At 32.9% G+C, this 21,276-nt stretch overlaps 2 protein-coding genes and 1 non-coding gene across 3 annotated transcripts; 1 reads left to right on the forward strand and 2 right to left on the reverse strand.

Annotated features, from left to right (window-relative positions):
* Window positions 1-211: 211 nt before the first annotated feature.
* On the reverse strand, window positions 212-3,554 carry LOC122588691 (nucleolar protein 56-like). The gene is made up of 8 exons (XM_043760861.1): window positions 3,248-3,554; window positions 2,273-2,487; window positions 2,003-2,160; window positions 1,693-1,880; window positions 1,355-1,607; window positions 1,117-1,265; window positions 906-1,040; window positions 212-767 (listed from the first exon to the last, which is right to left on the reverse strand). Exons 1-8 carry the CDS (start codon window positions 3,450-3,452, stop codon window positions 385-387), a joined length of 1,686 nt encoding a protein of 561 aa, XP_043616796.1. The 5' UTR covers window positions 3,453-3,554; the 3' UTR covers window positions 212-384.
* Window positions 3,555-10,539: 6,985 nt separating this feature from the next.
* On the reverse strand, window positions 10,540-10,612 carry TRNAR-UCU. The gene has a single exon. It is a non-coding gene; the product is annotated as a tRNA-Arg (tRNA).
* Window positions 10,613-15,050: 4,438 nt separating this feature from the next.
* On the forward strand, window positions 15,051-19,419 carry LOC122589259 (probable inactive leucine-rich repeat receptor-like protein kinase At3g03770). The gene is made up of 7 exons (XM_043761526.1): window positions 15,051-16,730; window positions 16,969-17,102; window positions 17,384-17,627; window positions 17,710-17,921; window positions 18,012-18,037; window positions 18,660-18,771; window positions 18,869-19,419. Exons 1-7 carry the CDS (start codon window positions 15,476-15,478, stop codon window positions 19,097-19,099), a joined length of 2,214 nt encoding a protein of 737 aa, XP_043617461.1. The 5' UTR covers window positions 15,051-15,475; the 3' UTR covers window positions 19,100-19,419.
* Window positions 19,420-21,276: the final 1,857 nt, after the last annotated feature.

The raw sequence follows: 21,276 nt of genomic DNA on the forward strand, positions 1-21,276 counted from the left end.
TTGCCTATATAACAAGCCTCCCTGTTCATTTGGCCTTGAAACAGTTTGAGACACCCAAACTGTTAAAGAACCAACTTATAGGCACAAAAGAATCTAGCAAAGCCAAATTAAACACGAATATCATACAACCAAAGATTTCAGCAATGAGATACTGAAAGGCTTGGTTAAGAGCATGATCTCTACTGCGAAAATGCTTAAAGAGAGATAGATCTACAACAAAACTTCACCATGAATTTAACCTAACTAACTTCCGCCATTAAGTTTATAAAAACAATTCAAGTTTAACAAGAAAGCATGACATCAAAATGCAGGCCATGTTACATAGGTTGGCAAGGCAAAATACAACTATTAATAACTTACCCTTTAACACTATCTTCTTCATCTTCACTCGGTTGACTTTTTCTTCTTTTTCTTCTTGCCTTCACTAGCAGCAGGTACATCCTCCATCTCAACATCTTTGCTCTTCTTTTTCTTCTTACCTTCGCTAGCAGCAGGTACATCTTCCATCTCAACGTCTTTGCTCTTCTTTTTCTTCTTCTTTTCTGTTCCATTCTCAGCATTCACACCATTTGTTGTCCCATTTTCTTTGCCATTTGTAGTGGGCTCGGACTCCTCTTCAAGAGCTCGCTTCTTTTTCTTCTTTCCAGATTTAGGTTCTGCGGCATCTCCATTTGCAACATCGTTCTCTTTGTCATCTGCCTTTTCATCATTATCTTTTGATTTCTTTTTCTTGTTTTTCTTTTCAGAAGTTTTATCCACATCCATTTCTGCAACAACAAGAGGGGGTATTAAACAGATCAATTCCATAGTTCACCCTCAAATTAATGTTATACCCGCTCTCTATCTTGAAAAACTGAGAAATGATTAAAAGAAACCGTATATAGAACCTTTTTTCCTACACTAACCTTTATTAGCAACTTCCTCCATGGCAGACTTCATAACGTCAATGTTTTTACGGGGTGCAACACCCTTGTCATAAAAGTCAAGACGCTCCTCCACTTGTTCACGAAGCTTGTCTCCAAAAGAAGTAGTGCTGCTCTCTGCGAGTGATCAAATCGAAATCTTAGACTGAGTAGTTAGACCAAAAAATCCTTCTGAAAGAAAACTGTAAATTACCTGAGAAGCAATCAATTCGTGAAGCAATTGAGCACTTGTTAGCTAGGTAACGAGCCATTCGACCTTTGTTTTTTGCAGATGCACGCCCAATGAAAGAAGAATGGAAGATGAGACCATATTTTGGGGTGTTCCCTTTAGTCTTCAAAGCCCTGAAACCATAGCAGTGTATTTAACATTAATATCCAACTGCTTTTAACTCACACTTAGAATATATGTGTTAATAAAACAAATATAAGACCTGAACAGGGCTTTCTCAGCACCAAGGATTTGAAGGGTAGACGAAGGGCACTTGGCCAGATTTGTGAGACTACCAGCATGAGAAATTAGACGAGCACCAACAACTTCGCCAATCAATGCAGCCAGATTTGGTGCAATGTCGCTCATTTTAGAAACAAGATAATCAAAAAGCTTCTTCCTGTATTCAGCAAGGTCCATCACACGTTGTGCAAACATCTTGACATTAATCAAGTCGACTGGTGACAAGTCCTGGCCTGCAAAATAGATACAACCACATCATGACTAAAAGATAAGATGTTATCATAAAAATCACTTGACAAGTATAAACAACAACCATACCCATAGATGCTTTGGCGGCTTCTATCACTTCCTTTGCTTTATCTTCATCCCCAAGGATATCGATTAGGCCTTCTAACTTATCTTCAGACAGCTGTGACTTGTCATCAATAAACTTTGCAAGTTTAGCATAAAGATAGTTGTCATTGACAATCTTTACTAGCTCTGGGAAATGCCATGAGTACCACTCCCTGCATCAAACACAAAGTTCTAATTCACTTTCACAAGAAATAAAATAACGTTTTTCCACGTTTTGGGGATAATAACGCAGTTCACATTGAACTTATCAAGAGCATCGAGAGAGTAAACAAACCTAACTCTCATGGAAAAAGAATTCACATCCTTATCTAGAGTATCAAGAAGGAAGATTGCTTGAATGACCATATTGTCAACACGGTTAACATTGAACTTCACTTTTGCCCTGCTATAGTGGTGGGCCAAACCAAGTTGAGCTTTCTCCAAGTCACCAGGCTATAAGAATAAAAACAAATATACACGTCAAAGCTAATAAAAGCATTAGGCAGGTGAATACACTGACAATATAACAACTACTAATTGGGAAAAAAATACACAAGAAGAATACCTTGAGATTCTCGATGAACTTATCAAAATGGAAACGAATACCACGAATGATCTCAGAAATAAACTCATTGGACTGGCAGGGGATCTTAGTTTCTTCATAAATGTGAGACCCAACTTTGGATTCAGCTACCCCTAAGCTAAACTTAGGCTTCTTACCTTCCTTGACCTTTGGAAGATTAAGCTCCAAAAAGTTCCTCAACTCATCAGTCATTTGCCCTGAATAAATTTCACAAAACTTTATTAACAAATTTTTATGCATAATATACAACATATTATCAAAAGTTCAAAACGACAATATACTCAGTTTTCCCGTCTTACGAGTTTTTTTAGCTTAAGCACAAAAAGCCATAGTCATAAGGAGTTAACAAATATCTCATAAAACAAACTAATACAAACACTCCTAAACATGCCTTTTACCAATATAAACACCAAAAGATAAATGTCCATTTTCTCTCTGTAGTAGTGTTATCAAAGTGAACCATGGACGTACAATCATATATCACTTAATCTAGGTTAGCAAAAAAGACTAAAACTTCAAAACAAAAATATGTTTTATGTAGCCTTTTAATTGTAATATAAAAGCATCATTGACAAAATGCTTGTATATTATCAAGCCCAAAAGCTATTTGAAGCTACAAAACATTAAAGAGTTTTCAAAACCTCTAAACAACATATATACTAAAACTATACAGCATACAAACAAATTACAATAAACAGGTAAAAAGACGAGACTTTCACATTTCAGAGCCATCTATCTCAGATGTACGTGGCCTAACCCGGGTATCCCGTGACCTTTTCCAAACCATTTTCACAAATAAATTACAATTGAAAAAAAAAAAAGCTAAAATACTTCGTTACACAAGTTTGACCTAGAGCCTCACCACAGTAATACTCGAATAGCAAACACATGCATATATATATGTATAAACATGGATTAATATAATTGTAAGTATAAAACATATATGTGTGTGTATACCTTCAGAGACAGCATTGCACTGATTAAGAGCATCAAGGGCAGATTCAAAAGGAGTAAAAGCATCAAGCTTTACAACTTTTCCAAAGCGATTAAGGTCAGTGATTGAGTTACGAACAGCCTCTGTGTTCTGACCGATTTCATCGATTCCATGGGCCAAAAACAAAGCATACCCAGATGCAGATTCGTACAGAAGATACAAAGCCATTGATTATTAATGGCTAAAAACTGAAAAATGGATGTGGATTTTTTCTCTTTCTTTTTAGGGTTTTGGGCGTGGCTTTAGTTTGTAGCTCTCTTTTTATGGAGAGTGGCCGCTAGGTTTTCTAGGGTTTAAGAGTCCATTTTAAAGGTTCAAGAAAGAGAAAATTGTAAGGTTTTATGTTTTGCAATTCTGCCCTTGTGTTATTAAATTTGTTAAAAGTACACCTTTCTGTTTGGATATGACGAGTCATGTGTTATTTATGTACCAACCTAACATTATCTCCAATGATACGAGTATGTTTTTTACTATACTATACGAATATTCGTGTAATGCAGTGGCGTATCGGTAGTAATGGTGGTAACGGCGACGAGTAAGATAGATAACTAATATAAAATAATTCATGTGATTTAAAGAATTATTGAAGGTAATTTAGTAAAGATGTTTGCTATAAATGTTTTAAGAGATTACAAAAATATAATATCCAATTTGTATTATAAGAGAGTATAAATATAGAAAGACATGTTCTTAGCTATCTTGAATACTTTTGTTTCGTATATAGATGTAAAATATGTAAAAATATTTGTATGTTTGAGGGGTAAAATTAAAAGATTTTAAAAATGGGTTAAGTATATCGGAGTGTAAGTAACTTTGCAACTTTTTCTATTGTGTGTATACATCAAAAAATTTGAACATTTTATGTAAGCATCCCGCTAAATTCAACGCATAATGTAAAAATGTATAGGTGACAACTATGTGAGTTGCCCACGTAAAAGTTTTTGATTGGTCAACATAAAATTTTTACATTAAGTGTTCAATTTAGCGAGATGCTTACATAAAATGTTCAAAAATTTTGATGCATACACACAATAAAAAAAGTTGTAAGGTTATTTGCACCCTGGGATACTAAACCCTTTAAAAATATATAAAGATTTCAATAAATTATAAAGATATGATGTGACAACGTTCTTATCATTTGAGATAACTATGATTTTAATCATTTTTATGATCGTCTCTCAAGATGTTTGTCTGTAACATAATTCAAATCGAAGACTTTTGAGTTCTAACCATTATGTTAACTTGGATTCTTGGTAGTGGTTATTTTAAAAAAAAAATTACAAAAATTAGTCTTATACCCGGCCGTTGGACGAGGATAATCAAATGTTTGGGAAAAAAAAACCCAAAAGGAATATATACTAAAACCATATAAATAAAAAAGAGAACAAAAGAGAATACAAATAGTAAATGAATTCTTTTTAAAAAAACAAAATATTACATATGAAAAAGGTATAAAAACCAAATGTTTAAAAATAAAAACGAATATATAATGCAACAAAAGAAAAAAAGGAAAGAAATAAGATAATATATATATATATATATATAACATTTGAATAAAAATATAGCATTTTAAAAAGTTATAAAAAGATCGAAATGTAAAGTGTAGAAAATAAGTATAGAAAAAATGTAAAAAAAAAAATAAATTTATATAAGGTTAGGGGTAGGAAAAAAAACACACAGAAGGGCATATAAGAAAAAGTATAAAAAGGAGAGGACAAAAAAAAAAGGAGCAAAGTGCAGAATCCAAAAGGAAAAAAAAATGAAAAAATGAAAAAAAAAAAAAGAGAGGGTTTTGAATCCACGACCTCCTATTCCATAAACTTAGACACAAACCACCTTACCAAGTATGACCTTTTATATTTTTTTTTGTCAAAATTATATATATATTTAACTTAAAACGACAGTAAAAGATAAGAATAGTACTGTTTACACGAATTGATTTTAAATAGGTTATAATGTAGAAAAAATGTCATAAATAGTCCCTATAGTTTGTCATATTCGCATTTTGCTCCATGTGCTTTTTTTTGTTGCAATCGATCCTTGTATTTTTCATTTTCGTTGCCAACAGTCCCTGTCACTAACTTCTGTTAGTTTTAGTCCGTTATTAAGGGTACAATCATCCATTCAATTCAATCCTTTCATTTACTATCTTCTCCAACTTTTATACTAATTCTTTGTCATATTCCTACAAAACATAACCCAGATTCCGGTGACCTTACCACCAACTATATCAATCTTTTATTTTTGTATCCATATTTGTGCATAAATATAAATAAATCAAATAAAAAAAAAATAAGTATATATAAATACACCTAGGTATAGATTTACACACAAATAAATATAGATATTGATCCATTATCCATTTATCAATCTGTCAAATGTCTTCAACACAAAACCAATAATTTATATGGTTTTCATGATTACTTGTAATAAAAGACCATTTATTTAAGCAACAAAAGCAGTACTCTAAACCTGATGTGATTGAACCCCCGATCCAACAAACATATTTGTATATATACACCATCCATCCAACACAATATATATTCATCTTCCTTTCTATCTTGTGACCAACAAGAACCATCAAGATTAAAGAACAAAATGCTATCTTGAAATTCAAATCTAACAAATTGAATTGCAATTAGTAGATTTATTTTTATGTAGATGGATATCGCACTAAAAAATTCTCACTTTATTTGTATGCAATTAAAAGCTTTTTCTTGGTCAAACCAATTCCATACGGCAAAACCTCAAATTCCCCAAACCCACCACCACCGCGGGATCACCATCCCACCTCTAGTACCCGTCGAGCCTGCACACAGGAACCCAAAACCCAAATCCACCACCGAGTATCAAACTCGAACCCATCTAAAAATATTTCACCAATCGGATCTTTAGTGGATGAGAGATTGGAGTAAAGGATGAAAAATTTTGGATCTCATCTCGTCGATGAGATATATATGTATGGAACGGATGGATGGATATTTATGCATAGATAGATGGATGGATCTTTTTCCCCATTTATGTATACTGATATGTATATATAGACATAGAGTATTTTATACTCGTATTAGAGTTGGTGAAAAATCAAATGAGAATCGATCTAAAAAATTATGTTTAGGAATGGAGGAATGTGTGTGGTGAATAATGTTGTTGAAGAATGTGTGTATGCAGAATAAGGGATATAACAGATAAAGTAAAGTAAAGTAAAGCAACTGCTCAGTGCCGACTTCCGCGGGTTTTGAGCCCCAATACCTCAACGGTGTATGGGGGAGGTTAAGATGTAGGCAGACCTTACCTCTACCTAAGTAGAGAGGCTGCTTTCAGTTTCTACCTAAATGGTAGAAAAGACCCTCTAACCTTTGCATGGGATGAGGATCGAACCCATGACCTCTGTTTTGGGTTCGATCCTCATCCCATGCAAAGGTTGGAGGGCCTTTTCTACCATACATATATGTAAATACATATATACATATATATAATTAAAAAAAAGGTTTTTATCACATATAGTCCCTGTGGTTACTAAAAAGACGATTAAATCCTCACGTGATTCGCACATGAAGGGTTTAAACGGCCAAAACTAACAGAAGTTAGTGTCAAGGATTGCTGGTAATGAAAATGAAAAAGCCAAGGACCATTTGCAATGAAAAAAAAGCACAGGGGGCAAAATGCTAATAAGACAAACCACAAGGACCATTTGTGACATTTTCTCTATAATGTATATTGGATATCATGTTTAAGTTAAATTTTCTTGTATATTTTCGAAAGTTAATTAATAAAGTCGCAAGGTTACGCTTACGACTTGTAAAAGTCATACGAATTGATTTTTGTTTCTCACCAATCATGATACAACTTTACTGATCGTTTATATTTAAAGATAGTTTTTATTTAAAAATAGTTTTCAATGCTTATGTATGACTCAACACATGAACAAAATATTCACTCTGGGAAGTGATTAAGATATTTGCTTCTAAAAAATCTATGTTCAAATCCCATTTATACATAAGAATCTTGTGTGATTAGTAGCCCGTTTAATGGAGTTGTTTACTTAAACATGTAGAGTACGTTTGTTTCATGAGTTTTGAAATGAATATAGGAGATTGAAATACACTTATAGCGAGTTTGGTTCACATAATATTTTTGTAATGAATGAAATATGTTAAAGAAATTAGATTCTTAAAAAATAAATCTGATGGAATGTTTTTTGTTTTCTTATAATTCAAGAGAAGGAAGGAATGAAATTTCATCTAATAACCCCAAATAATGGAGATTCCATCAAATGATGAAATGTTTACATTCTAGTGGAATGAAATTCCATCATATTCCATCATAATCTGTGAACCAAACGCACCATTAGGTGTTTGGTTGGTAGGATCAGAATTGAAATAAGGATATTAAAGTATAAAACTCACATAGATGATATTTAGAAGGTTACATTTCATCATTTACAATCAAACCTACACCCATTTACTAAATCTATGTACAAACTAGATAAAACACCATAGTCATATTACATTACTTTTTAGACCAAACTTTTTGAAACTAAAAAGTAGCCAAATCGCAAAGTTTGACCATGCGGGCTGGTGTAATAGCATGGTTAACTTATGATTTAGTTTGCGACATTTTGTAGAGTTGTTACTCGTTAAACACTTGGCTCAAATTAGGAATTGCATTTCACTTTTAGCGACAAAAGATACGTACTATTTTACTACTTTATTAACTCTATAATAGTTAATGAAGCTATTAGGCCTTTTATAACGCAACATTTTCTCAACCATTTATGGAGTTTTATGGAAAATGAGGTTGAAAATGATATCAAAATACCAAAGGTTTATGCTGAAACTTAGGGTATATTTGACAAAATTAGCTGGTAGCTGATAGCTGTAAGCTGGTGGTTGAAAGCTGCTAACTGGTAGCTGTAGCTGGAAGCTAGTAGTTGAAGTTTTTTAAATATATTTAAATGTTTGACAAAATGGCTGTAGTGTTTAATCTAATGTGTAATTTGACAAAAATGGATATAACGATTTACTTGTATTCCATTAGAAAACGTTTGGTTTTTGAGCATATATAGAACCCTCCGTATTTGACAAAAAGGTCAAGTATAAGAGTATTATTGTATTTTCAAAATAATTAACAAAATGGCATAGTTTATTTGCTATTAATAGATGTAAAATATGAAGGAAAAAAAAAAGATTCTTTGTTTCCTTTGGCAACTTTTGACAAATAAAAAACCCACTCTTTCATTTTTGCCACGTATAGACATGAAAAAAAAATATATTTGTAAGTAGTAGGAATTGTAGACCTCGTACAGTCGTACTGTAAGTAATTTGATGTATAAAAAGCTTCCAGGCTAATGTGAGTAGCGTTTGAACAAAAAGCTTTTTCATTAAATTTAAAAGTTCGAAGCTTTTCTAACTAAACAAAGCTTTTTATAGTATAAATTTTTTTTTCATAAAAGCTTAAAACCCCTAAAAACTCTTTATCAAACATACCCTTAATTTAGTTTCCTTCTATGCAAAGATGCGTAGGTCGTTTAACATATTTTTTAGGGGGCATAAAACTTTATAATCTTTGAATATTAACGATAATACAAATCATTAGTTAATTTATTATGGTATGATTTTTATACTATGATTTTGTATTTTTGTTATGTTTATATATAATTGATTGTTATAATGTTAGTCTTCGTTTATAAAACTTTATGTGTGTATATTTTAATTTTTATTGTTAAGACTTAAGAGTTAAGAACCATTTCTGTTAACTCAGCTTGGACGGCCGATTCTAACTCCATTCTTTTGTTTTTAGAGAAAGGAGGGCCTGCTTTTGGGCCGTTAGCCTTTATGATCCATGAAGTCCACGAGCATTAATAAACTAATCTTACTCTGATGATGGGTATGGGCCTGTATCGGGGTACAAATTTGTTGAAATATACAAGTATGCTATTTTTACTAATTAAAATTAAAATATTAAATGTAATGGTTAGATCATGGATGGCTCCAAGTCTCACATAATTTGGTAGTAACATACTGATAGCGCGATGTTCATTGTTTATGTCAATATATTTTGATTGAAATTGCACAAAAAATAATAATTGGTGCAACTAGTATGCTCATCAGATCATGAGAGTAGAAACACTTGATTTATGAATATATCTTTCATGAGTCTATACCTTAATATAATGATGTAAGGATTATCTATACTACATTAGAAATTAAAAAGGGAAGGTTGGCAGGGTGAATGTTGTGTTCATCCCACATCGGTTGGTTAGTAAAGTTGTAAGGTGATGATGGCCTTCATATAATGAAATGAGGTAAATGGCACGCAGCCATGCAATGATATATGAACTATTCTATCACCTTTTATTAAAGAATACCGTGTGTTTGTTTTTATAAAGTGGCATGCGCCGAGAGTTCCTTTTCTTTAAAAGGACTCCAACCAATCCTTTTAGTCTCAAAGCTGTTTTCATATTCTATTCCCTGTCATTTTAAACTTTTCAAGCAATCTATAGTTGTCTACAACCGCTGCTTCTTTCAATATGCAAAATGCTCTGCCAAAACATGTTTAAATTGAAAGGACTCATGCTTTAAATTGAAGACAGAATTCATTAAAATCATTTTTATACATGACAAATGAGTGAACTAGTGAAGCTCATGCTTACGAAAAGTTGTTCCTGTTCTGGCCCTATATCGTAACATTCATCCATTAAACAAGCATATGTTCATCATGCATTTCATTATATCCTGGTGTGATTGTATTGTTACATGGTACAACTTGTTCGCGACTTGTTCGACATAACTGATAAGTTAAACCAAGTGAATAGTTTTTGAAAAATAGGTTACATAAAATAAGCATAACAAGTTATTCACAGGGCAGGATTTGAGGGTGTTCAACATGTTCAAACGAACAGGGCCTAGTTTTGTTTAAGGGTCCAAAAGTTCAATTTTCTTTTGCTAGTATTAAATATTCATATCAAAATACCCAACGATTACAATGTAATAATGTGTTTCTGTTTGGAATTGCTAATTATAAAAGGTATTTTTTTTTATTCTATAAAATGAGAGAATATGTCAATGATATAGATAAAAGTCTTTATAAACAATGCAGTACAGGGCCTTTAAAATCCATGAGACGACACTGGTTATTCAGGTAATGAAAATGATTACATAAAATAAGCATAAGAAACAGTCAAACAAAAGTCAAGACTCAAAATTCAATCTATTTGGAAAAAATATACAGAATAATGCAAACAAAAAAAGTTCACACCCGGTGGGACTCGAACCCACAATCGCCTGATTAGAAGTCAGACGCCTTATCCATTAGGCCACGGGTGCTTTTTGTTTACTAAGCAACTATTTCTTTATATAACCTGTTTACACTTTACAGATGCCGTTACATTGAGCCGTTGAGCATTGGATACCTCATACCTTTTATACTTTGTAGGAAGATCAAATCTTCTTTTTTGAAAAAAAAAATCACTTTAATATAAAAGTACATCCTTTTTTACAATTCCATAAAATCATGAAAGTGCGTTTATTTCGCTAATAATACATCATAATCATGAAAGTAATAATATGATCCTTTTCTAAAGGATACTTTATAGCAAATAGTTAAGGAAACCCCATGTAACATTTCCGTCTCATTGGACGTATCACACGGACGACACTTGTTCATTTAACAACGCTGAATATGAATATAGATATGCTGATAGAGTATGTTTATATTAATTATTATTATTATTATTATTTAACATAATTATGTTTATATTTATGTGATAGAAAAAAATAAATTAATGTTTTTATTTAATAATGTAAAATATTTTTTTTTTTTTTTTTTTTTTTTTTTAACTATACTCCACATCAAGGCTCCACAAAATGGCAACTCGACTTTATAATAGTCGTAGTCAGTCTCACTATTAATGATTGAACAAGCCCGCTACACACATTAGTCCAATACATTTGTTTGTATTACATTATTTTACTTGTATCTAAATAATTTGAGAAGGATTTCTGGGCATTTGCATCATTGTGGGTTCTACCACTTTAATATTTCGTACTACTAATAAATTACTGGAAAAGATAGGGCATCAGATTCAGAATCCCTTTTTCTCTCATTTTCCACTTAAATGCTCTCAATCATCAATTCTTCACTAGAATTCAAATAAGTAACAACTTATTGACATGTCATGGGACCCTTTGTAACAAAATAATTCCCCATGGTAAAGATAAAATAAAATTTCCTGACCTTTCTGTATAACAACCTTGTGGGAATAGTTTTTACTTATAACGTGGATACAACTGTTATAAAATGTACAAATAAATTAAAATGTAGTATCTTGGTAAACATTTTTAGAAGAATGTATAGTAAAATTCTAAACCATAATATACTTCTGAAAAAGTATATAAACCATCGTGTCCCTAGGATTTTTTTTTTTGGAGTGGACATATTTGTTACTCATTTTGCCAAACAAGTTTTTGGAGAAAAAAAATTTATAAAACAAGTAAATCCGGCATTAGAATTTCCGGACTCGTACACGTAAGCTCAACCCGGATAGGAATGCCGGATTCAAAAACTTTTTCGTGCGTGGCAGGAAGGAGAATATCGTACAAAGGAATCCGGAAGTTGGTTGTATACAAAAAAATGTAAATTAACAAATTGTTTATATTTAAAGGTATTTCAACAACTTTAATTATCTAATTCTTGATTTAGTGCATTACAACATGGTTGTATTAATCGATAAATAGTCATACATATGTAAAATAGATAAACTATAAACTATTCAAAATAATATAAAACACACTTAATTAATTAAACAATCTTACAAATAATAACGCAAATATTATTTAACTAAACTATTGAGGTAAATTTAATTAAGCTATCGTTATATAAAATTTTAATAAAAGATGTATATTGTATAACTATTATACTCGTAAGAAAAATATAATAATGTTTCTTAAAATTTATAAAAAGTGTTCATATTTTTATAAATAAAACTCAGTGTTTATCAATAGTATTTATAAAAAGTAGTATTTACTTCAATCCAGCAATAGGACTTCCGGAATCACTTTTTCAATCATTTACTTCAATCCGGAAATAAGACTTCAATCCGGCAATAGGACTTCCGGATTCACTTTTCCAATCCGGCAATAGGATTTTAGATTCGTTGTTGTCAGCCACATCTGTACTTCCATGTGAATCTGGCACTGCAACTTCCGGATTCCTTTGTACGATATCTCTTTCCTGCCACGTACAAAAAAGTTTTTGAATCTGGCATTCCTATATCCGAGTTGAGCTTATGTGCATAGTTGTTAGTATCGTACGATACACGATACGTCTCGTACGAGTCGTAACACAACTCAAAGAAAAAGTAACGTCTCGGTTAGTGTTTCAGACAAGGTATCGGTCCGATACGATATAGTTCGTTATAAAAATAATATTAATTTTTCTACAAATACTCTTTAATACAGTAAATTTATTACTAATAAATGTTTAATCCGTATTTAAAATATACGTATGATAATAAAATCATTTAAAAAATTGATTTATTTAATAAATATAATAATATCATCAATATATGTATGTTTTTATGCATACATTATATATTTTTTATTTTTATGTCTCTTACGATACGAAACACGATACGATTCATGATTTAAAAAATCACAAAACGAGTCGACACACGATACATGATTTAACAACTATGCTTACGTGTATGAGTCCGGCAATTTTAATGCCGGATTTACTTGTTTTATAAATTTTTTTTCCTAAAAACTTGTTTGACAGAATGAGTACAAAATATGCCCACTTCAACAAAAAATCTGTGTCCCTAGACCCCAGTCCTTTGCTTTTTTCAACTGGTCTATCTTTTTTTTTTTCTTGTTTAATACTATACTCCTTCTGTTAAAAAAAAAAAAAAAACATTGTGTCCCTTGTTAATATATAAGCGCTAATGATTTAGACATTTTGATGGTTTACAGACGTGGGTTGCAACTTGCAACTAAAAGATATATTTATCAATCAACTATTTGAAGTCATAAAGTCGAAGGATCAAATCCAATAATGCATATATATCTTATCTATAGATATTGACATAGATATGATTTTTGTTACTAGACAGTAGACAAAACTCGGTTATGGTTAACTTTTTTAATGAAAAATAAACATTAATTAAACACTTAAAATTTTTTCTATTATCATCACTTTCTATGTTGTGATGTTTGATAAACGTTAGAAATTTATGCATGACAATTTATAGTTGGCAAAATACTTTGTAGAATGTAAAATGGGCACTGAATTAGCATCTTGACTGCTGCCTGGGTACAAATATATGTTTCCAAATTAAGGATGGTCGGATGGGGGCAACTTGGAATTTGCCCATTTTCATATTGTTAATGAGTGTGACAGCCTGTTTTTTTTTGCTATAGAATATAGTCTCCGAGAACACATGAATACCCATTTTTGCCCTTTTTAAAATCTTGATCATCTACCATAGTGAAGTACCCATCCATGAGGCCATGACGTATTGGCATGGAAGCATGAAGCCATATATTAGCATATTCATAGTACATACAAAACCACCTTTCTAGATGATTTTAAAAGGTGTACTTGCATGAGCTCCACTGGTGATGATGATTGGCTTTTTGATCCAAGATTCCAAGGTATCAAATTTTTTATGTGGTATGCGGTTTTGGACCAAATCCCAAGTAGTTCCCAACCCTCATTGCTTTGGGAACACGAAGAAGCGCATTCTTCATGATTCCGGGGAGGAAAATGCCAGAGCATCTACCATGCTTGATCTTGTGGGGTGTTGACGTACGGTTGTATGAAACTATATTAACAAGTGGTGTAAGGGTAGGTGTTGTGTTTGATGTTAAGGATCCGGTGGTTATTCAGGAGCATGTTGGTTTAGACGGAAAGAAATAGAAGGCGCTAAAAGGTGTAATAATGTTCGTTTGTTGGTGTATTTAGAAGAACCGAAACGACGAAAATTCTCTTATATAAATGTCAATATAAATGTCAAGATCGAAGGAATTGTGCAAAACCTTAAAAACTTTAAGGTTCTTTGATATAAAAGTAGAACAAAACATAAATCAATCTGTGGGAAGGAATGGTACAATTTTTTTTTTTTTTAAACAACGAGTTAGTACCTACAAATATAGAAGTGAGATTCGAACTCAGATGGATTTTTCTAAGGGAAGTGATAATTCTACAACAATTATTAGTCATTTACAACAAATGTACAAGTTTTATGGCACAATGTACAACTGTATAAAGTAGACGTTGTTGTAGATGACTAAAACTTGTTATACCTTTATCACTTCCCTTTCTCCAAAGGCAAAAACCTTACTAATCGGCCACCTAATGGTACAATTTTGATTGTTGTAAGTATCGCACTTACTTTTTTTGGTGCTAATCTAATTTTAGACACAAATGTAAATAGAAGTTACATTTGAAAAAATTAATACGAGTAATTAACTCGCATAAAATAACAATCATTTTCAAACATTAATTCTCCGAACTCATGACTAAACTATGCACCGACTACATGTTGGGGCACGTGGTTTGTATAGCTAATTGTCTACACATGATTTGCTAGGAGAATGTGACAATGTTAAAGTGTGATTATTTACTACATGTTGTGCATGATATACAACTTCAAATCATCTTAAATTTGGAATTACTTTCAAAATCCTTTATTTATGGGTTCTTCATTTAAGTTTTTAAGTTTTTATGACTTTGGAACAAAAAGAAAGATAGTAATTCAGCCTAAAAATCCCACCTCTTTATTTCTTTCATTCATCTCTGTCCTATTCAATGGCAGCAAAACCCCATGTGGACAGCACTGAATAAATGCATTCAAACTTCAAATTTCTAAAATCTTCTCACATACTGTGTCATTAATTTTCAACTACCCTCATCGTATGTTTACTATCTTTGTTTGATTCCTCAAATTTTATTTAAAAAAATCAAATCTTGATTGCATATAAAACTGAGCAAAACCAAACAAAACAGAGCAAAACAGAGTATATGTCTCTTTTCCATCTTTAAGAGCTTAAATCTTGACTTATATCTTATAAAGAAGATTCTGTTTTGTGTAAATTTATATGTTTATAATTCTGTGTTAACAAGTTGCTTACTTTATGTGAGCTTCACACTCTTTTACTTCTTCAAGAAACACAAAAAAGCAGAGCATTTTAATGGCAATTTCTACTTTGTTCCTGGTTTTCTTGATATTTTCTTGTAGTTTCTTCTTCACAAATGCAATTCAGTCTTCACAAAAACAAGTGTTGCTTCAGTTAAGAAAGCAGTTGGAATATCCAAAGCAATTAGACTTATGGGTCAACACAAATGATGATTTTTGCTACTTATCATCACCACAAGTCAACATCACTTGTGAAAACAATTTTGTTACTGAGCTGAAAATCATGGGCTTTTCAGCTGATCAACAACCAAAAAAGGTACTTTCAAGTTTTAATGGGCTTCCAAATCCTTCACACACACTTTCTCAAAACTTCTCAATGGATTCTTTGATTGCCACTTTATCAAGATTAACAAGCTTGAAAGTTCTTAAGTTGGTTTCCTTAGGAATATGGGGTCCATTACCTAACAAGATTCAAAGATTATATACAATTGAGTATATTGATTTGAGTTATAACTATTTGTATGGCTCATTTCCTCCAACTTTTACAAGGTTAATTAGTCTTAAAAGTGTAAATCTTGATGGGAATTTCTTGAATAGTAGTTTTCCTACTGGTGTTGAATTATTGTCAAGTTTGACCAGTTTAAGTCTCAATGAAAATGGTTTCTTTGGTCAATTGCCAGATTTACCCAGTTTGCCAAAAAGTTTGATCACTTTGTATCTCAGTAAAAATTCATTTACTGGTCAAATTCCAGTAAAATATGGTCAACTGAATAACCTTCAAGAGCTTGATCTTTCAATGAACTTTTTAACTGGTGTCATTCCATCTTCACTGTTCTCACTGCCATATATCACTTATTTGAATCTGACATCAAATAAGTTGACTGGTCAACTCACAAGTCAAATACAATGTGGAAGCAAGCTAGCAGCTGTCGATATTTCATTAAATCGGTTTACAGGTGGTTTACCTTCTTGTTTAAGCAATGCAATGAATAATAGAACCGTTAAGTATGATGGGAATTGCTTGATGATTGATGCTAAGAATCAGCATCCATCCAGCTACTGTGTAGAAGAAGCTAGAGGAGTTGAAGTTGATCCTATAAATTTCAAAGATTCAGGGAAAAGAAAAAGTCCAGTGATACTTGTGGTGGTGATTGCAGGGAGTGTTCTAGTTCTGGTGCTTTTGGTATTCGGATTTGTGGTTCTTTTTAAAAAGGTTTGTGTTCGAGGCGTATCTGACCCGAAACTGCTGCCCAAAACAGTGCAGGATTACTCTGTTACGGGCTACCCATCCGAGCTTTTAACAAGTGCAAGTAAGTCCTTTCAGAACTCACAGTATTAATAAAAAGTGTAGAACTAATCAATGAACTAATTTTTATACTTGAGCTTAAAGTTCACTTCATTAGCAGTCAGTTCATCAAGTGATCACACATTATAAAAGATTACTAGATAGGTGGATAAACATGTCAAGATTGATATTTTATTTTATTTTTTTGCTATAACCATGACAGAACTATGGACTAATCTTGATTGAATTATTTATTGAACCAGGGTTTGTTTCAGAGGCTGCAAAGTTGGGTACAGAAGGTATACCAGTGCACAAAGTGTTTTCTTTTGAAGAGCTGAAGGAAGCTACTAAAAACTTTCATAGATCTACCTTAATAGGGGGAGGTTCAGCTGGCAAGGTACAGTATTAAATGACAATTGGAGGTGACATGGTTAACGGGTTCGGAAATGGGTCACTTATAGAACATTTTGTAACAGGCTGGGCTAGTTAGGCTTTCCTTCCCACACTTATTTTTGTCCATTTCATTATATTTTGTTCTATGCGAGTAACAATTGTTTTATGTTTATAAAGGTAAATAATAGTCTATCTCTGAGTCAACTCTGCCACCTTTGAGCATAATGTGCATATTTTTGACACGTATGATCGATGACTATATACCTTGCAACTTTATTGTCCCAGATCTACAAAGGGAAGCTAGAAAATGGAACGGACATTGCAATAAGGCATCTAAGGGTGTCCAAAAAGTATACAATCAGAAACCTTAAATTAAGGCTGGATTTACTTGCACGGCTTCGGCATCCTCACTTGGTTTGCCTATTGGGGCACTGCATTGGTGGTGAAGGGTCAGATAATGGTGACTTAAACATGGTGTACCTTGTATATGAATACGTGCCTAATGGGAATTATCGTTTACTTCTGGCTGGTAAAATATTGGTACATAATTTGAGGAGTTTTAGAATTTAAACTTTAAGATAGGAAATTGAAGTTTAATTGTTTTATGCCAGGGAATGATCTCCAAAGTGTTCTTAAATGGGAAGATAGATTGAGAGTTTTAACTGGTGTAGCGAAGGCTGTGCATTTTCTTCACACTGGACTCATTCCTGGTTTCTTAAACAATCGATTGAAAGCAAATAACATATTGCTGAATGAAAATGGTATGGCAAAGCTGAGTGACTACGGGCTTTCTATCATAGCAGAAGATATCAAACAAGAAGAGGTATGTACAATAATATGAATAAGAGAATGTTTATTATAGCTTTTGCTGGTTCATACAATAACAAGTTTCGTGACCTTTTTCTTTTTGCAGGCAAACGCAGAAGGTGTTGAATCATGGTAAGGTCTTCTTTTGGTGAATTCCTTTAATTTTTGACAGATGTAGCAAACTGGGTGGGTCAGACTGCTGGGTAATGGATCTAAAATAGTCTGGGTGATCTGTTAAACAAAAGGGTAATGGAGGGAACCCTAGCCCCGTTACCACAATTGGATACCCATCGACCCCCCGTATGAGCCATATGATGCCGGTAAAATACCTCCATCCTAATCCCCACATGATCTGGACACCCCGAACGATCGAACCCGCGTATTTAAACTTCACATATGGGTCTAGGCTTCGGTGGTAACGGGTTTGTTAGACCTCAATTAACTATTTGTTGTTCACTTATCTTTCATTTCCATATATTCAGTAATTAATATATTTTATATATGTTGCTAAAACTATATTATTACAGTAATGCTCAGTTTTTGGATAAAGTGATTAACAAGGTTATATACATTACATATGCACTTTCAGCAGTTTCCAACTTTCCACTGACAACCCAATCACTTTTAGCTAAAATATTGTGACTGAACCCTTTGGGCTATTGACAACCCAAATGTTATAAATGGTTCGGAATTGATACCTCAATTTTATGAGTTCTTCATGGATATTTAGAGTAAAATGTACCTACCTTTGCAGGCAAATGAAGAATTTAGAGGACGATGTCTACAGCTTTGGGTTCATTCTACTCGAGTCCCTTGTTGGGCCTTCTGGTGCATCTAGAAAAGATGAATTTCTGATGAATGAAATGGTATATTCTTTAAATTTACCCAAGTAATATGATCAAAATAGTTCTTTCAGCCTCTTGCAATGATAAAGAATTTACCTCATTTATCTGGATACTACAGGCTTCGTTTGGAAGTGAAGAGGAACGTAAGAAAGTAGTGGACCCCATTGTACTTGCTTCTTGTTCACAAGAATCGCTTTCGGTTATAATATCAATAACCAAAAAGTGTTTTTGTGGTGATTCATGGGCTCGACCATCTTTTGAAGATGTGCTTTGGCACCTGCAGTATGCTGCTCAAGTTCAGGCTAACGCACAACGGCCTTCTGAAGCTGTTTTGTTCAATGGGTGTTGATGTTGCAGTAAATGTATAGATAATCATCTCCTTCAATGTTGCCACAATGAAGAAATAAGCAGATAATAAGTCATTTGTCAACAACTGAACAAAGATCACCCGTGCTCAGTCTGGACGGATGGTCATTCCCCATTCCCACACAACAGTTATGAAGACCAGCTCGGCCGATCTTTGCCTGATTAAAGACCAGTTCAGTATTAGAACTTTCTTTTAATGTTGTATTTGAATAATGTACAATATGAATCTATAGAGTATATAATAAAATTGTATATATTATCCAAGTAATCTTTTATTAGAAATAATATCAAATTGCAACTCAACCCTTGTTAGTTTCTTGTTTCAGAGGTGACTACTTTTCTTAAATGGTGTGAGCGCTAATGTATACAAAGTTAGGTTACATGGTCAAAAATAAATAAAAAAGATCTAAAATTAAGAGTGATAAAAGTTATATTCATGTAAAAGATATCTAACAGAATCAATTGTCATCAAAGATACTTGTTTCTTTTTGCCTCAGCTTCCTCTAGTGAAACTCGATGCTTATTTAAATTAAGCAAACGCGATCTTAAGTGATTGTTCATTTCATTCACATGATTCGTCATGCCAGTGATCCACAATCTATTCTCAATATTAGTTTCTACTTTCAACTGCAAAGCTTCAGGTGTCCTTTCCATCTGTTCAAAGCGCAAATAACATGATTCAGTAACATTACCCAATGCCACCATGGGATATGGGAAGTTGAGATGTAGACAGTCATACTTTTACACGAGGACAAAAAAAGGTATTTTTGACTGAGTATTTCTAAAAAGACAATGTGTGGACTTTATGTAAATCAGACATAGTAGAGAGTTGACCTCCAGCTCAAGAATCTGCTGGTTGAGTAAGTTAGCACTTTGATATTGATGGGTGATTTGTTGTTCTCCGGGTGTTGATAGAAGGGTGACGGTTTCTTGTAATGGATCATTTGGTTGAGAATATTTCTGGAGTAATGATACAGGTAAATTAGTAGATCTGCGCCCATGATTACTCGAGGGGACCAGCGAGGATTTTGGGATCACAACCATATTAGTAATAAAACCTACATACAGATAATATCTATCATCATTCATCAACTAAAGTACAATTATTAAAAAGTTCTAAATGAGGAATACAGGATTCTTTAGAACAATATCACTTATCAATTATCATTTGTAATGATTATCAGACTGCACTATGCAATTTCCATCGGATATCCATAAGAAGAAAGTAATGTAAATTTCATTGACTACATTGAGATATAGATTTCCTATGCACTACACAACCATTAGCATTCTATATAAGAGCTTTCTTATCTAAAGAATTTTACAGTATGTACCTTTTTGATGGTGAAATCTTTTGATGATAACACCCTCGACAACATCCCATAAGCAGGCAATACAGTCCTCTGAAGCGGAAAGAAGGCCAAGTCTGCTCATGGCCAATGAGGTAATGGGTCCCCTACAATTTTCAGTTCAGCAATTAACTTCAAAACTTATTAATCACAACAGATCCAACTAGACGTGACACAAAAGTTAATAATAATCAAAGTTATTATTGCAATGATTCATAAGGTTTTATGCATTACAGATACACCTTGAGAGGCATGCAACACATTTTCTTCATTAGTCATAGTATTATATTATGCATATAATCAGTGAAATATCCATTCATTAGTATATGGGTCAAAATCGCCACTTGTCCAACATCAAATTAGCATGCATTTACACCATTAGCAAGCATTAACTTACTTGTGTCCATTCAATTCCACTTTTTGATTTATTTGATCAACAGTAGAGTGCTTCAATCCTATATCAAATGGTGTTATGAATATCCTTCCATCTTCACTTCCAGAGAAGAGAAACCTCTCTACAGGGTCAAGGACCGTAGCAGTAACTGGTTGTGGAAATGAGTAAGTTTTTAAAAGGTTTCCCTTTACCTGATCCCATACCTATAATAAAGAAACATAACTTTCTCTAAGAATCAATGATAGGTAGAGGTAGCCATTTCGATATGTTTACTTTCTATGAGCTGATTTTGGCAAACAGTGCTTCAGATCAACCCAACCCTTATCCAACCCATACAGAAGAACTTAATGTTTTGAGCCATTACCCAACCCGCCTGACCTACTGTTTTGCCACCACTAAATATAGGCTTAGATATTT

Source organism: Erigeron canadensis, chromosome 2 (assembly GCF_010389155.1).
Source record: "Erigeron canadensis isolate Cc75 chromosome 2, C_canadensis_v1, whole genome shotgun sequence".
Taxonomy (NCBI): Eukaryota; Viridiplantae; Streptophyta; class Magnoliopsida; order Asterales; family Asteraceae; genus Erigeron; species Erigeron canadensis.

What these genes read in the sequence shown, in the direction of transcription:
- LOC122588691 (XM_043760861.1), bottom strand. Translation starts at nt 3,452, where the DNA reads ATGGCTTTGTATCTTCTGTACGAATCTGCATCTGGGTATGCTTTGTTT. An exon ending in GCTGAGAAAGCCCTGTTCAG is followed by an intron (nt 1,266 to 1,354) that starts GTCTTATATTTG and finishes CTATGGTTTCAG; the next exon opens with GGCTTTGAAGACTAAAGGGA. An exon ending in ACGAATTGATTGCTTCTCAG is followed by an intron (nt 1,041 to 1,116) that starts GTAATTTACAGT and finishes GATCACTCGCAG; the next exon opens with AGAGCAGCACTACTTCTTTT.
- LOC122589259 (XM_043761526.1), top strand. Translation starts at nt 15,476, where the DNA reads ATGGCAATTTCTACTTTGTTCCTGGTTTTCTTGATATTTTCTTGTAGT. An exon ending in CGAGCTTTTAACAAGTGCAA is followed by an intron (nt 16,731 to 16,968) that starts GTAAGTCCTTTC and finishes TTATTGAACCAG; the next exon opens with GGTTTGTTTCAGAGGCTGCA. An exon ending in GGGGAGGTTCAGCTGGCAAG is followed by an intron (nt 17,103 to 17,383) that starts GTACAGTATTAA and finishes TTATTGTCCCAG; the next exon opens with ATCTACAAAGGGAAGCTAGA.